General features: G+C 40.9%; 1 protein-coding gene across 3 annotated transcripts in view; it reads left to right on the top strand.

Annotated features, from left to right (window-relative positions):
- The window catches only part of exosc9 (exosome component 9), an 86,118-nt gene extending 69,872 nt beyond the window's left edge, over positions 1-16,246 (top strand). For all 3 annotated transcript variants that reach the window (XM_086009908.1, XM_086009884.1, XM_086009898.1), the window contains one exon: positions 15,556-16,246. In XM_086009908.1, the coding sequence (XP_085866034.1) occupies positions 15,556-15,655 (100 nt within the window). In that variant the 3' untranslated portion in view covers positions 15,656-16,246. The remainder of the gene's footprint in view (positions 1-15,555) is intronic.
- Positions 16,247-16,593: the final 347 nt, after the last annotated feature.

Below are 16,593 nucleotides of genomic sequence, written 5' to 3'. Positions count from 1 at the left end.
GCAAATAGATGTAAACGGATATGATATAATTGGGATTACGGAGACATGGCTCCAGGGTGACCAAGACTGGGAATTCAACATCCAGGGATATTCAGTATTCAGGAAGGACAGGCAAAAAGGAAAAGGAGGTGGGGTAGCATTGCCGGTTAAAGAGATTAACTCAATAGTAAGGAAGGATATTGGCTCTGATGATGTGGAATCTGTATGGGCAGAGCTGAGAAATACCATGGGGCAGAAAACGTTAGTGGGAGTTGTATACAGACCCCCAAACAGTAATGCTGAGGTTGGGGATGGCATTAAACGGGAAATTAGAGATGCATGCAATAAGGGCACAGCAGTTATCATGGGTGACTTTAATCTACATATAGATTGGGCTAACCAAATTAGTAACAATACTGTGGAGGAGGAATTCCTAGAGTGTATACGGGATGGTTTCCTGGACCAATATGTCGAGGAACCAACTAGAGATCAGGCCATCTTAGACTGGGTATTATGTAATGAGAAAGGATTAATTAGCAATCTTGTTGTGTGAGGCCCCTTGGGGAGGAGCGATCATAATATGATAGAATTCTTCATTTAAATGGAGAGTGAAGTAGTTGACTCAGACTAGGGTCCTGAATTTAAATAAAGGAAACTACAATGGTATGAGGCACGAGTTGGCTAGGATGGATTGGGGAACATTACTTAAAGGGTTGACGGTGGATAGGCAATGGCAAACATTTAAAGATCGCATGGATGAACTACAGAATTTTTTCATCCCTGTTTGGCATAAAAATAAAACAAAAAAGGTGACTCAACCGTGGCTAACCAGGGAAATTAGGGATAGCATAAGATCCAAGGAGAGGACATATAATTTGGCCAGAAAAAGCAGCAAACCTGAGGACTGGGAGCAGTTTAGGATTCAGCAAATGAGGACAAAGGGATTAATTAAGAGGGGGGAAATAGATTATGAGAGTAAGCTTGCAGGGAACATTAAAACAGACTGTAAAAGCTTCTATAGATATGTGAAGAGAAAAAGATTGGTGACGTCAAGCGTAGGTCCCTTGCAGTCAGAATCGGGAATTTATAATGGCGAACAAAGAAATGGCAGACCAATTAAATACATACTTTGGTTCTGTCTTCACAAAGGAGGACACAAATAACCTCCCAGAGATGTCGGGGAACATAGGGTCTAATGAGAGGGAGGAATTGAATGAAATCAGTATTTGTAGGGAAATGGTGTTAGGGAAATTGACGGGATTGAAGGCCGATAAATCCCCAGGGCCTGATAATCTACATCCTAGGGTACTTAAGGAAGTGGCCCTAGAAATAGTAGATGCATTGCTGGTCATCTTCCAAAATTCTATAGACTCTGGAACAGTTCCCATGGATTGGAGGATAGCTAATGTAACCCCAAAGGTGGTACAGAGGAAACGGTGAATTATAGACGGGTAAGTCTGACATCGGTAGTGGGGGAAGTGCTAGAGCCCATTATAAAAGATGTAATAGCAAAACACTTGGAAAACAGTGACAGGATCGGACAAAGTCAACATGGATTTACAAAAGGTAAATCATGCTTGACTAATCTACTGGAATTTTTTGAGGATGTAACTGGTAGAATAGATAAGGGAGAACCAGTGGATGTGGTGTATTTGGACTTTCAGCAGGCTTTCGATAAGGTCCCGCATAAGAGATTAGCGTGCAAAGTTAAAGCACATGGGATTGGGGGTAAGGTACTGTCTTGGATAGAGAACTGGTTGGCAGACAGGAAGCAAAGAGTTGGAATAAACGGGTCTTTTTCCGAGTGGCAGGCAGTGATAGAAAGCCGGAGAGGAATGCACTAAATTATTAATATTGTTATTTATCATTATCATTATTGTTATCTTATCATTATTATTACTATTATTAGATAGCTATATGTGCATGCCTCATGAAATTTATACTAAATCATCATTTAGCATTATAGAAAATAGTGTTTCCACACTCATCCCACAAAATAGGTCCATTTTATTTCGTTTCTTTTGAACTATATAAATGCGTTCTTTCCACATAAGCTGCTGGAATATCCAGGGTCTCCGCTCCTCAACTTTTGGGATGAAGAGTACAGACCCTGAATTCCTAAAAGCTATAAAAGACATTGATATAATTGTGTTAACAGAAACATGGTGCCAAAAGGACATGCCGACCCACTGTCCTCCAATGTACCATGAAATCATTGTGCCCTCAGTAAAGAACACTAAGACACGCAAGGGCAGAACCTCCGGGGGAATCCTGGTGTGGTATAAAGGAGAACTGAACAAACACATCTCACCGATAAAACAGGGAAAATCACACGTATGGCTAAAATTAGATAAAAATATAGGAATAGCAAAAAACGATGTTTACTTATGTGCGATCTACATACCTCCAATAGAATCGCCATATTTTGAAGAGGAGATATTTGACACTCCACATGGAAATCAGCCATTTCCAGGCCCAAGGAAAGGTGCTACTATGTGGGGACCTAAATGCAAGGACCGGATGTGAACCTGACTTCACAGACCCACAGGGCAACAACCATGTGTTTGGCCAGACCCCTCTATATGTCACACCAGCCATCGCAAACCGGAACAACCTCGATTGTGAAATAAATAAAAGCGGTAGGGAGGTAGTGCAACTCTGCCGAGCCTTAGGCCTGTACATAGTTAACGGTAGGTTCAGAGGGGACTCCTTAGGGAGACTCACATATTCCTCAACTCTTGGGTCTAGTGTGGTGGATTATACAATCACTGACCTGGACCCCTGCGATATCAACGCATTCACTGTCAGGCAGCAATCCCCCCTCTCAGACCATAACCAAATAAATGTGTACCTTAAACTTTCTGCCCAAACTACAGACACAAAAAAGGAACCCAGTAAGCTACATAAAATAAACCAGACATACAGATGGGCCCCAGACAGTGGAGATAAATTCATCACAGCACTAAATTCACCTGATCTCACAAGTAAAATTTCAAAATTTAAAGAAAATCTATATGAGATCACCAGAGATGGTGTAAACATGGCCATAGAGGATATAAATATGATCTTCCATGAGGCAGCTGTAAAAGCCGACCTCGTGAAACAGAAGAGGAAGCGTCACAAAAGACAAAATAAAAATAAGAAATGGTTTGACCACGAATGCAAAAATGCCAGAAAAGACCTGAGAAAAATATCAAACCAAAAGCATCGGCAACCAAACAATCCGGACCTACGTACTAGATACAATGAAACCCTCAAAAGATATAAACACACCATTAGGAACAAAACACAAAACTATACCCACAAAATACTCGAAGAAATTGAAAACTCCACCAATCCAAAACAATTCTGGGAAATGTGGAATAACCTGAGTACAACACAATTGCAAGCATTACCAATCCAAGATGGCGACATCTGGAGAACACATTTTGAAAACCTCTACAAAGACATCCCAATAAACGAAACAAACCCAAGTCAACATCAGGTCACAGAAAAACTCCACACATTAGAAGCAACAATTGAAGACAACCAAAACCCTCTAGACTCCCCAATCACATGGAAAGAACTGGCCACAAAAACAAAATCTCTCCACCTAAAGAAAGCCTGTGGCCCAGACAACATCAAAAATGAAATGCTCAAGTTCAGCAATATGGAGATGCAGGGTGCGGTACTCAAATTATTCAACATATTACGTTCAGGCTGTTTTCCCGATATCTGGTGCCAAGGACTAATCTCCCCCATATATAAAAGCGGAAACAAATCAGACCCAAATAACTACCGCGGCATCTGTGTCAACAGTTGTCTAGGGAAGTTATTCTGCAGTATTCTAAATAGTAGATTACTTGATTTTCTTAACAAACATAATATCCTCAGAAAAAACCAAATAGGCTTTCTTCCAAAACACCGCACCGCCGACCATATCTATACCCTTCACACCCTCATTGAAAAACATATACACCAAACAAAAAATGGGAAAATTTTCGCCTGTTTCATCGACTTCAAGAAAGCCTTTGACTCTATATGGCACGAAGGGCTCTATTATAAACTTCTTCAGTGTGGAATAGGGGGCAAAGTCTATGACCTTATTAAATCAATGTATCTGAAAAACAAATGCGGGGTCAAAATTGGAGACAAACGCACCGATTTCTTCACCCAGAGAAGAGGCGTCCGGCAGGGCTACAATTTGAGCCCGACCCTGTTCAACATATACATAAATGAATTAGCAGACATGCTGGAGCAAAGCGAGTCACCAGGTCTCCGTCTCCTTGATGGAGAAGTGAAATCCCTGTTCTATGCGGACGACCTGGTTCTGCTGTCTCCCACAGAACAGGGATTACAGCAACAACTAGACCTACTCGACAAATACTGCCAAAATTGGGCTCTAACAGTAAATCTAAAGAAAACCAACATCATGATTTTTCAAAAAAGGCCCAGATGTCAAGAAAACAAATACCAGTTTACCCTCAGTGATACCACTGTAGGACACAATACAATACAATACAAATCGCTTTATTGGCATGATAAGGTACATCTTATGTTGCCAAAGCATCAAAATACATTTATGGTTGAACACATAAACGCGGTTCCATTCATACAGTGTATAAACAGGTATATCCCTGAGTTTATAAATATATTTTCGCCTTGTTTATATATACTCTTGTCTTAGTTTACTGGTTGTCCCTCTGTTCATGGCAAGCTGTAACATAGTGTGCCGCCAGTGTTACACAGCTTCTCTCCTCCCCCAGTAGGAATGGGAGTTTTTGGTTGTCAGTCAGATTTCTGAATTCAGGGCATATTTGTGAGAATTTTTGATAGAAATTCTCTCTGATGCCCTGATATTTTCCACAGGCTGTGAGGAAGTGCATCTCTGTCTCAACTACTCCCTGACTGCAGTGAGAGCATATCCTGTCTTCTCTTGGCAGCCTGGTCTGCCTGTGTCTGCCTTTTTCGATCGCTAGGCTATGTTCGCTAAGTCTGTACCTTGTCAAGGTTCTTCTCAGTTTGTTATCCTTTACCATGGTCAGGTAATCAGCTATGTTGTATTGTCTGTTTAGGGCCAAGTAGCAATTGAGTTTGCTTTGGGTTTTTGTTGTTTCTGCCCAATATGACAGATATTTTTCCTTTTGCTTAGCGACGATTGTGTTGGGTCGAATTCTTTGTGTTACCCTGTCACTGTCCTGGGGCTGGTTATTGTTAGTATTGTTATTAGTTACTTTATTGAGTCCCAGGACTAGTTGACTGAGGGTATTCTTCTTTATGGTCAGCTCTTGGCATTTCAGGGCGTCGTAGTGATAGCATTGGGGGTTGCTCATTTGTAGGTGATTCCAAAATTTGGTGGCTCTTTTTTGGATAGTGATTATTAATGGGTATTGGCCTAGTTCCGCCCTGCATGCGTTGTTTACTGTTTTCCTTTGAGTCCGGAGGATACTTTTACAGAATTCCGCATGTAGGATCTCAATTGGGTGTTTGTCCCATTTTGCAAAATCTTGTTGTGTTAGTGGTCCCCAGACCTCACTGCCATAGAGTGCAATTGGTTCAATTACTGATTTGAAAATTTTGAGCCAAATGCTAATTGGGATTTCTATTTGGATTGATTTTTTGATGGCATAGAAAGCCCTTCTTGCTTTCTCTTTCAGTTCATTCACAGCCAGTTTGAAGTTTCCTGTAGAACTGATTTTTAAGCCCAAGTATGTGTAGTGAGTGGTTTGTTCAATTTTGGTTGTTCCTACTGTGAAATTTATTGTGGGTCCATGTTGTTTGGATCTTTGCTGGAACACAAGGACTTTGGTTTTTTGGGGATTTATTGTCAGGGCCCAAGTCTGGCAGTACGACTCCAGCAGGTCCAGGTTCTGCTGTAGACCCTCCTTAGTTGGTGACAGCAGAACCAGGTCGTCGGCATAGAGGAGGAATTTAACCTTGGATTCATATAGGGTGAGGCCGGGTGCTGTAGATTGTTCAAGTAGTTTTGCCAATCCATTAATGTAAATATTAAAGAGTGTTGGTGAGATTGGCGAGCCCTGCGTCACCCCCCGCCCCTGTGGGAAGTATTTTGTTTGTCTCCAATTTTAACTGCACATTTATTGTTTGTATACATTGATTTAATTACATCATATGTTTTACCTCCTACCCCGCTTTCGATAAGTTTCAGGAATAAACCGTCATGCCAGATGGAGTCGAAAGCCTTCTGGAAATCTACAAAGCATGCGTAGATTTTGCTTTTGTTATGGTGAACGTGTTTGTCAATTAGGGTCTGTAGGGTGAAGATATGATCGGATGTTCTATAGTTTGGCAGGAATCCAATTTGGCTTTTACTCAAGACATTGTGCTCTTCAAGGAAGTTTATAAGTCTTTTGTTTATGATGCTACAGAATACCTTCCCCAGGTTACTGTTTACACAGATGCCTCGATAGTTGTTTGGGTCGATTTTGTCCCCACTTTTGTATATGGGTGTTATGAGTCCTTTGTTCCAGATGTCAGGGAAATAACCGACACTCAGAACCAAGTTGAAGAGTTTTAGGATAGCCAGTTTCAGTTTGTCGTCTGCGTGTTTAATCATCTCGTTTAGTATGCCGTCTGTCCCGCAAGCTTTTCCTGGTCGCAGGTCCTTGAGTTTTTCAAGAAGTTCTTTTTCTGTTATTATGGCGTCTAGCGGGTTTTGGTTATCTTTTATGGCCATTTCAAGCTTTTCCAGTTTTTTGCGTATTTGGTGTTGCTCTGGTCCTAGTGTGTTTTTCTGGTATAATTTTTCAAAGTGGTTTACCCATGTGTCCCCATTTTGAATGGACAAATCGTCGTGTTTTTTGTGTAGTGTTTTCAAGTTGTCCCAGAAACAATTCGACTCAATGGATTCCTCCATGGAGCTGAGTGTATTCTTAATAAATTGCTCTTTTTTGGTCCTGAGTGTGTTTCTGTATTGTGTTAGCGTCTGACAATAAGTAAGGCGTAATTCCTCGTTTTCTGGATGTCTGTGTTTTTGGTTTGATAGTTTTCTAAGTTTTTTCCTCATGTTATGGCAATCATGGTCAAACCATTTTTCATAGTTTTTTGTTTTGGGTTTGTTCTTGCGAGCTTTCAAGTTTGCATTTGTTGCCAAATTATCAAAAATATTGTTTAGTTTACTAACTGCCCGGTTTACGCCTTCTTTATTGTGAGTGTATATGTTATCCAGAAAGGTGTCTAAGAGAGCTCGAGTTGATGCATTGCTAATTGTTTTCTGGTATTTTTCCGTGTCGTTTTTGGCCCATCTGTACGATTTTTTGGTGTTGTACAGTTTACTGGGTTGTGTTTCTATGTTGTTTGTTTCTGTCTTTTTGAGAAACATAGTAATTTGACTGTGATCTGACAGTGTTTTTTGTGGTTTGACTGTGAATGCTCTGAAAGAGGATGGGTCCAAGTCTGTAATCATATAGTCTACTGTGCTGCAGCCAAGAGGTGAGCAGTAGGTCGATCTTCCTAGGAGGTCTCCTATGAACCTACCATTGACAATGTACAGACCCAGGTTTCGACAGAGCTGTAGTAGCTGTTTACCGTTGGTATTTGACTGCTTGTCGCAGTTATGCCTGTATGGAAGGGAAGGGATGTCAAAGTGGTTATTCCCGAATACGTAATTGTTTCCCTGATTATTGGTGAAGTCTGGTTCTTCGCCCGTTCTTGAATTGAGGTCCCCACAGATCAACACGTTCCCCTGGGCCTGATATTGGATAATTTCCCCCTCCATGTTGGAGAAGGTGTCCTCTTTGTAGTACGGGGAATCGATTGGAGGGATATAAAGTGCGCAAATGTAAACATCTTGGGTGTTTGAGATAATCTCCCTCTCAAGTTTGAGCCACATATGGTTTTCGCCCTTTTTTATAAATTTGATGTAATTCTTAAGTTCTGTTTTAAACCAGATCAGTATGCCTCCGGAGTCTCTGCCTTGGGTTACACTTGGTAATTTATTGGAGGGGACCACTAGCTCAGTGTACCCTTGGGGACAGCCGGTGTGTCCTTTTCCTTTATACCAAGTTTCCTGTAAAAATGATAATATCTAGATCTTTAGTTTCCTCTATGAACTCTGGGGTCCTACTCTTCACTTCTCGCAGTGAAGAGCGTAGACCTTGGATATTCCAGGTCGAAATATATAAGGATTTCATGTTAAGTTTTATCTTTTTCTATGATAGGTTAAAGAGTGGTACGTGTTTGTCGTGTCTAAGTGTGGGGAAAAAAAAGATCACCCCAGTTGTCTACAAAAGTTAATACAATTTGGTTACAGTTCTTTCTATTAATTAGTCCTTGATCCATAAGGCGGAAGTAGATGCTGCTGCACATCTGCTTATTGTCTCTTAATGGATTGTTTCTGTCTGAGGTATTGCGTACGTCCTGTGCATCTCTCCCTCTGTCTGGGAGCTACACCTACCTTGGTCTAACTATTACAGCATCAGGGAGCTTCAGCATAGCAGTGAATGCACTAAAAGAAAAAGCCCGAAGAGCCCTATATGCAATAAAAAGAAAATTCTACAACATCCAAATCCCAATCAACATCTGGCTCAAAATATTTGACAGCATAATCCTGCCCATTGCACTGTACGGTAGTGAAGTATGGGGCCCGCTAAATCACCAAAGCTACACTAAATGGGAAAAACACACAATAGAAGCCCTACATGCAGAATTCTGCCGAAGCATCCTTCGCACCCAAAGAAAAACGCCAACAAATGCATGCAGAGCCGAACTAGGCAGATACCCACTGATAATAAACATCCAAAAATGAGCACTAAACTTCCTAAATCACCTCAAATCTAGCTCCCCAGACACCCTTCATTTCAAAGCCTTTCAGACCCAAGAGCTAAACCCAGAAAAGAGTCCCCTGAGTCAGCTGCTACTGAAACTAAGTACTCAGCCGGACCCTGACCAGCCCCAGACCAACACAGCCATCCAAACACCAATCCGAGTGAACCAAATCATTAAACAATGCAAAGAAACCTACCTGGAACATTGGAACAAAATAACCGAAAGCCAAAGCAGATTAGAATGTTACCGGGCCCTAAAAAGAGAATATAAACTGGCAGACTACCTCACGACCATCAGAGACACAAAACAGAGACAGACCCTCACCAGGTACAGACTAAGCGACCACCAACTGGAAATTGAAAAAGGCAGATACAAGAAATCCTGGCAGCCTAGAGAGAATAGAATATGCGATCAATGTCTGGCCGGCGAGGTTGAAACAGAAATGCATTTCCTCCTAAAATGCGAAAAATTCAACACATCAAGAAACATATTATTCAACAAGCTAAGCCAAACAACCCCAGATTTCAAGGAATTGGATGACCTGTCAAAATTGAGATTAGTCCTGGGAGAAGGAGACAGACCATACCTTGGGGCCAAATATGTAACAACATGTCACAACCTGAGGACTGTTTAAAAGTAAGACTGTTTAAAATTAATATTGAACGTACCAAATGAAGTAGAAAGACTGTTTAAAATTAATATTGTTTAAAAGTAATATTGTATGTACCCAACAAATGTCAAATCGATTGACACCTACAGAATGTTGGAAAACTGTACCTTTTGCTATGTAAGCTTTGGCAATATGGTTCTCTGTAAACTTTCATGCCAATAAAGCATTTGAATTGGAATTGGAATTGGACTAGTGGGGTACTGCAGGGATCGGTGCTAGGACCCCAGCTATTCACAATATATATAAATTATCTAGACGAGGGGACTAGATGTAATATCTCCAAGTTTGCAGTCGACATAAATGCGAGGTTATCCACTTCGGTGGCAAAAACAGGAAGACAGATTATTATCTGAACGGCAATAGATTGGGAAAAGGGGAAGTGCAACGAGACCTGGGTGTCCTTGTGCACCAGTCGCTGAAGGTAAGCATGCAGGTGCAGCAGGCGGTTAAGAAGAAACATATAAGATTGTTTGGGGACTTGATCGGGTGGATGCGGTGAGGATGCTTCCACTGATGGGTGAGACTAGAACTAGGGGCATAATCTTAGAATAAGGGGCTGCCCTTTCAAAACTGAGATGAGGAGAAACTTCTTCACTCAGAGGGTAGTAAATCTGTGGAATTTGCTACCCCAGAGAGCTGTGGAAGCTGCAACATTAAATAAATTTAAAATGGAGATAGACATTTTCCTAGCAGATAAGGGAATTAGGGGTTACGGGGAGAAGGCAGGGAAGTGGACGTGAGTCTAGATTCAGATCAGCCATGATCCTATTGAATGGCGGAGCAGGCCCGAGGGGCCTTATGGCCTACTCCTGCTCCTATTTCTTATGTTCTTATGAAAATGGTATCTTGGCCTTCATAGCGAGAGGATTCGAGTACAGGTACAAGGATGTCTTGCTGCAGTTGTACAGGGCCTTGGTGAGACCACACCTTGAGTATTGTGTGCAGTTTTGGTCACCTTATCTGAGGAAGAATGTTCTTGCCATGGAGAGAGTGCAGCGAAGATTCACCAGACTGATGCCTGGGATGGCAGGAATGACGTATGAGGAGAGATTGGGTCGATTAGGCTTATATTCGCTAGAGTTTAGAAGAATGAGATGGGATCTCATTGAAACTTATAAAATTCTAACAGGACTAGACAGACTAGATGTAGGAAGGATGTTCCCGATGGCAGGGTAGTCCAGCACCAGGGGTCGCAGTCTAAGGATAAGGGGTAAGCCATTTAGGACTGAGATGAGGAATTTCTTCACCCAGAGAGTGGTGAACATGTGGAATTCTCTATTCAAGAAGGAGTTAGATATATTTCTTACGGCTAAAGGGATCAATGGATATGGGGAGAAAGCAGGGGCAGGGTACTGAATTTGGATGATCAGCCATGATCTCATTAAATGGCGGAACAGACTCGAGGGGCTGAATGGCCTACTCCTGCTCCTATCTTCTATGTTTCTGTGTAATAATGCAGAGGATGACAAAGGGGAATACGAATAGGTTAGGAAAGAGGACAAAAAACAATTAGGAAGGCAAAGACGAATTACAAAAGGGAAATTATCAAAGAATATTAAAAGAATGAGTAAAATAGACCCAGAAATATCAAAAGGGAAATTAAGATAAGGATCTGAAAGATAAAGTTACAGGTAATGTCAGTGGAATGGCACAATATTGAATAGTTAATTGGCCTCCGTTTTTAACCAGGGAAACTAACGTGGTGGATATGACATTAGAAGAAGAGATCAAAAGGATATCAGGATATTTAAGATCGAAAGAACTTAAGAACATAGAAATATAAGAAATAAGAGCAGGAGTAGGCCATATGGCCCCTCGAGTCTGCTCCGCCATTCAATAAGATCATGGCTGATCATTGAACTCAACTCCACTTTCCCGCCCAATCTCCATATCCCTTGATTCCCCTGGAGTCCAAAAGCCTATCTATCTCAGCCTTGAATATACTCAAAGACTCAGCATCCACAGCTCTCTGGGACAGAGAATTCCAAAGATTCACAACCCTCCGAGTGAAGAAATTCCTCCTCATCTCGGTCTTAAATGGCCTATAACCTATCCTGAGACTATGCCCCCTAGTTTTAGACACTCCAGCCAGGGGAAACAACCTCTCAATCCCCTTCACAATCTTGTATGTTTCAATGAGATCACCTCTCATTCTTCTAAACTCCAGAGAGTATAGGCCCATTCTGCACAATCTCTCATCATAGGACAGCCCTCTCATCCCAGGAATCAATCTAGTGAACCTTTGCTGCACCGCCTCCAAGGCAAGTATATCCTTCCTTAGATAAGGAGGCCAAAACTGTGCACAGTACTCCAGGTGTGGTCTCACCAAGGCCCTCTGCAATTGCAGCAAGACTTCCTTACTCTTATATTCCAACCCCCTTGCAATAAAGGCCAACATGCCATTTGCCTCCCTTATTGCTTGCTGTACCTGCATGCTAGCTTTGCGTTTCTTACACGAGGACACCCAAATCACTCTGAACATCAACATTTAAAAGTTTCTCACCATTTAAAAGATATTCTGTTTTTCTATTCTTCCTACCAAAGTGAATAACCTCACATTTCCCTACATTATACTCCATCTGCCACCATACTGCCCACTCACTTAGGCTATCTATATCCCTTTGCAGACTCGTTGTGTCCTCCTCAGAGCTTACTGTCCCACCTAGCTTTGTATTGTCAGCAAACTTGGATACATTATCCTCGGTCCCTTCATCTAGGTCATTACTATAGATTGTAAATAGCTGAGGCCCCAGCACTGATCCTTGTGGCACCCCACTAGTTACAGCCTGCCAACCTGAAAAAGACCCTTTTATCTATACTCTGTTTTCTGTCCATTAACCAATCCTCTATCCATGCTAATATATTGCCCCCAACCCCATGAGCCATTATCTTGTGTAATAAACTTTTATGTGGCACCTTATCGAATGCCCTTTGAAAATCCAAATATACTACACCCATTGGTTCTCCTTTATCTGCCCTGCTTGTTACATCCTCAAAAAACTCTAATAAATTTGTCAAACACGATTTGGATTCCAGCATTTTCCTGACGACTGATGTCAGGCTAACTGGCCTGTAGTTCCCTGCTTTCTCTCTCCCTCCTTTCTCGAATAGCGGGGTTACATTTGCTACCTTCCAATACGCTGGGACCGTTCTAGAATCTAGGGAATTTTGGAAGATCAAAACCAATGCATCCACTATCTGCAGCCACCTCTTTTAGAACCCTAGGATGTAGGTCGTCAGGTCATGGGGATTTGTCAGCTTTTAGTCCCATTAGTTTCTCTAGTACTTTTTCTACTTATATTAATTACGTTAAGTTCCTCATCCTCATTAGTCCCTTGGTTCCCCACCATTTTTGGTATCCTTTTTTGTGTTCTACTGTGAAAACAGATACAAAATATTTGTTTAATGTTTCTGCCATTTCCTTATTCCCCATAATAATTTCTCCTGTCTCAGCCTCTAAGGGACCAACGTTTACTTTTGCTACTCTCTTCCTTTTTACATACTTGTAGAAGCTCTTGCAATCTGGTACGGTGGCATAGTGGTTAGCACTGTTGCCTCACAGCGCCAGGGACCCGGGTTCGAATCCGGCCTCGGGTGACTGTCTGTGTGGAGTTTGCACATTCTCCCCGTGTTTGCGTGGGTTTCCTCCGGGTGCTCCGGTTTCCTCCCACAGTCCAAAGATGTGCGGGTTAGGTTGATTGGCTATGATAAAATTGACCCTTAGTGTTAGGGGGATTAAATACGTGGGGTTACGGGGATAGGGTGGGATATGTGTCGGTGTAGGGGTTACGGGGCCGAAATGGCCTCTATCTGCACTGTGAGGTTTCTGTGTGATTCTGTGTGAAGCCTCTTTTAATCTAATGCTATCCTTAACTTCTTTAGTTAGCCACGGCTGGATCTCTTTTCCCGTGGCGTTTTTGTTCTTCAATGGAATGCATTTTTATTGAGAATTATGAAATATTTCTTATAATGCCATCTGCTTATCTACTGCCATACCTTTTAATCTATTTTTTCAATCCAATTAGCCAACTGGCTTCTCATACCTATGTAATTGGCTTTATTTAAGTTTAAGACTCTAGTTTTGGACTTAGGCAAGTCACTCTTCATATGATAGAGTTTCACATTAAGTTTATGATCACTCTGCCCCAGAGGATCCTTTACTATGAGACTGCAGATTATCCCTGTCTCATTACACAATACAAGATCTAAAATAGCCTGTTCCATGATGTATTGTTCTAGGAAACTGTCACGAATGCATTCCATGAACTCGTCCTCCAGACTACCTATGCCAATTTGATTTGATGAAGATTAAAGCCCCCCCACGATTATTGCATTACCTTTGTTACAAGCTCCTACTATTTCTTGATTAATATTCTGTCCAATGGTATAGCTACTGTTAGGTGGCCTATATATTACTCCCACCAGTGTTTTCCGCCCCTTGTTCCTTATTTCCACCCATACTGATTCTACTTCCTGATTTTCCGAGCCAAGATCCTTCCTCTTTACTGTCCTTATGTCATCCTTTATTATCAGGGCTATCCTCCATCCTTTTCCATTCAGCCTGTCTTTTCGAAACATCAAGTACCCTGGAACATTTAGTCACCTTGCAACCACGTTTCTGTAATGGCTATTAGATCAAATCCATTTATCTCTATTTGTGCCGCTAGTTCGTCTATCTTGTTATGAATGTTTCGAAAAGAGGGAGATAAATGATAAACTAGACAAACGTAGAGAAGATAATATGTATTCTGTATTTATATATGTATATATGAATAGTGCCAGAGGACTGGCGTGCAGCTAATGATGTTCCCATATTCAAAAAGGGCGATGGAACAAATCCAGAGAACTATGGACCAGTTCACTTGAGTCAGTGGTAGGAAAGATATTGGAACCTTTACTCAAAGATGACATAGAAATACATCAAGAAACTGGAAATATAATAAAGAATAGTCAGCACGGATTTCAAAAGGGTAGATCATGCTTGACCAACCTTATTGAATTCTTTGAAGTAACAAAGAGTAGATGAGGGTAATGAACAAAAAACAGAGTGGGGTTAAAGACTGGTGGATAGTGAGAAGTGGTGTTCCACAAGGATTGGTGTTGGGACCACTATTATTCACCATTTACATAAACAATTTGGACTCTGGAATTGGAAGTACAATATCAAAATTTGTGGATGACACCAAATTCGGGGTTATAGTTAATACTGAGGAGAACTGCGACAAAATACAAGAAGATGTTAACAAACTTGCAGAATAGGTGTATAACTGGCAAAGTAATTTCAATATAGATAAGTGTGAGATGGTGCATTTTGGTAAGAGAAATAAGGAGGCCACCTACTCCTTAGAAAATAAGAATCTAAATGGGGTAGAGGCACAAAGGGATCTAGGGGTACAGATTCATAAACTATGAAAAGTAGCAATGCAGGTTAACAAAGCCATAAAAAGTGCAAACAAAGCACTGGGATTCATTTCTAGAGGAACAGAATTCAAAAGCAGAGAAGTTATGTTAAACTTATATAGAACCTTGGTTAGACCACATTTGTGCACAGTTTTGGTCTCCATATTACATAAAGGATATAGAAACACTGGAGAAAGTGCAAAAAAGATTTACAAGGATGACAGCAGAACTGAGAGGGTACAACTATCAAGAAAGACTGAACATCCTAGAAAAGAGAAAACTGAGAGGTGAGCTGATAGAGGTCTTTAAAATTAGGAAGGGATTCAATAGGGTAGATGTAGAGAAGATGTTTCCACTTGTGGGCAAGTCCAAAACTAGGGGCCATAAATATAAGATAGTCACTAATAAATCCAATAAGGAATTCAGGAGAAACTTCTTAACTTGGGAAGTGGTGAGAATATGGAACTCACTACCATGTGAAATGGTTGAGGTGAATAGCATAGATGCATTTAAGGGGGAAGCTAGATGCTAGATAAGTAGATGAGGGAGAAAGGAATAGAAAGTAGTGTTGATAGAGTGAGATATGAAGTAAGGTGGTATTGACCTGTTGGACCAAAAGGTCTGTTTCTGTGTTGTAAAATTCTATATACTTTATAAATTTTCTGTAAAATAGTAACACATTCGAGTCAACTGTCCAGTTTCTGAAGTTGATGGTCCATTGTTTTTATTTCATCCCTTAGAAAAATAAATTCTGAAGAAACACAGCAGATATCAACAAGCAAAATACTATCAAAAAATAAAAACAAGAAAAAACAGAAGAAAAAAGGATCCCAGCTGTGATAGCTTAGTTTTCAAATAATTTGATATGCATTCTATTGAAGCTTTATTAAGAGTATATTTTATTGTTGCATGTGAAATGTGTTATCCTCGGAGGAGGCATATGAAATAAATTGCAACATTATACACTCTAATTCCACGTCTCAAGAAGTAGGTTTGTCTAAATCTTTATTCTTGACTTGATGTCCATCTGTAATTTTGTAAAAGCAACTGTAATTTGTAAAATTTTGTTCAGATAAATCGATTTAAAATCCCTTTAGGGTTTTTACTAACCATTTGTTGATACCTGGTTAACTGTAATTGGAGTAACCTAGGCAACTTTTCAGGGATTTTTGTTAATTTCTAATTCATTGCACTTGTTACTGTTTTAGCAGCTCTGCATTTGCTACTGTTTAATAGTTCAGCTCAGACCTTTTTTGCCACTTCTGCAGTTGTTGCCTGCAAGAGCAATGAAACAATGAGTTTTATCTTTTTATTCTTTGCCTTTTTTAAATTTTGTCTTTTAATTTTCAAACAATTCTGTTAATTTGCTTAAATGTTGGCCTGTTTAACCTGTTTTTGATGTTTCTTGAATAAAATCCTTTCTATTGAGAATTTTGAAAATGGCTGAATAGCTCTGAAGGAGATGAGTCATAGAGTTTTACAGCACAGAAAGAGGCCCTTCGGCCCATCGTGTCTGCGCCGCCCATCCATCCCTGTCCAGTCTAATCCCATTTTCCAGCATTTGGTCCATAGCCTTGTATGCAATGGCATTTCAAGTGCTCATCCAAATGCTTCTTGAATGTTGTGAGGGTTCCTGCCTCCACCACCCTTTCAGGCATTGAGTTCCACATTCCAACCACCCTCTGGGTGAAAAAGTTCCTCCTCAAATCCCCTCTAAATCTCCTGCCCCTTACCCTGAATCTATGCCCCCTTGTTATTGACCCCCCCACTAAGGGGAA

This window comes from Somniosus microcephalus, chromosome 2, assembly GCF_052327205.1.
Source record: "Somniosus microcephalus isolate GS21.2 chromosome 2, FLI_Smic_1.0, whole genome shotgun sequence".
Classification (NCBI taxonomy): Eukaryota; Metazoa; Chordata; class Chondrichthyes; order Squaliformes; family Somniosidae; genus Somniosus; species Somniosus microcephalus.
This window is presented reverse-complemented; position numbering and strand designations above follow the sequence as displayed.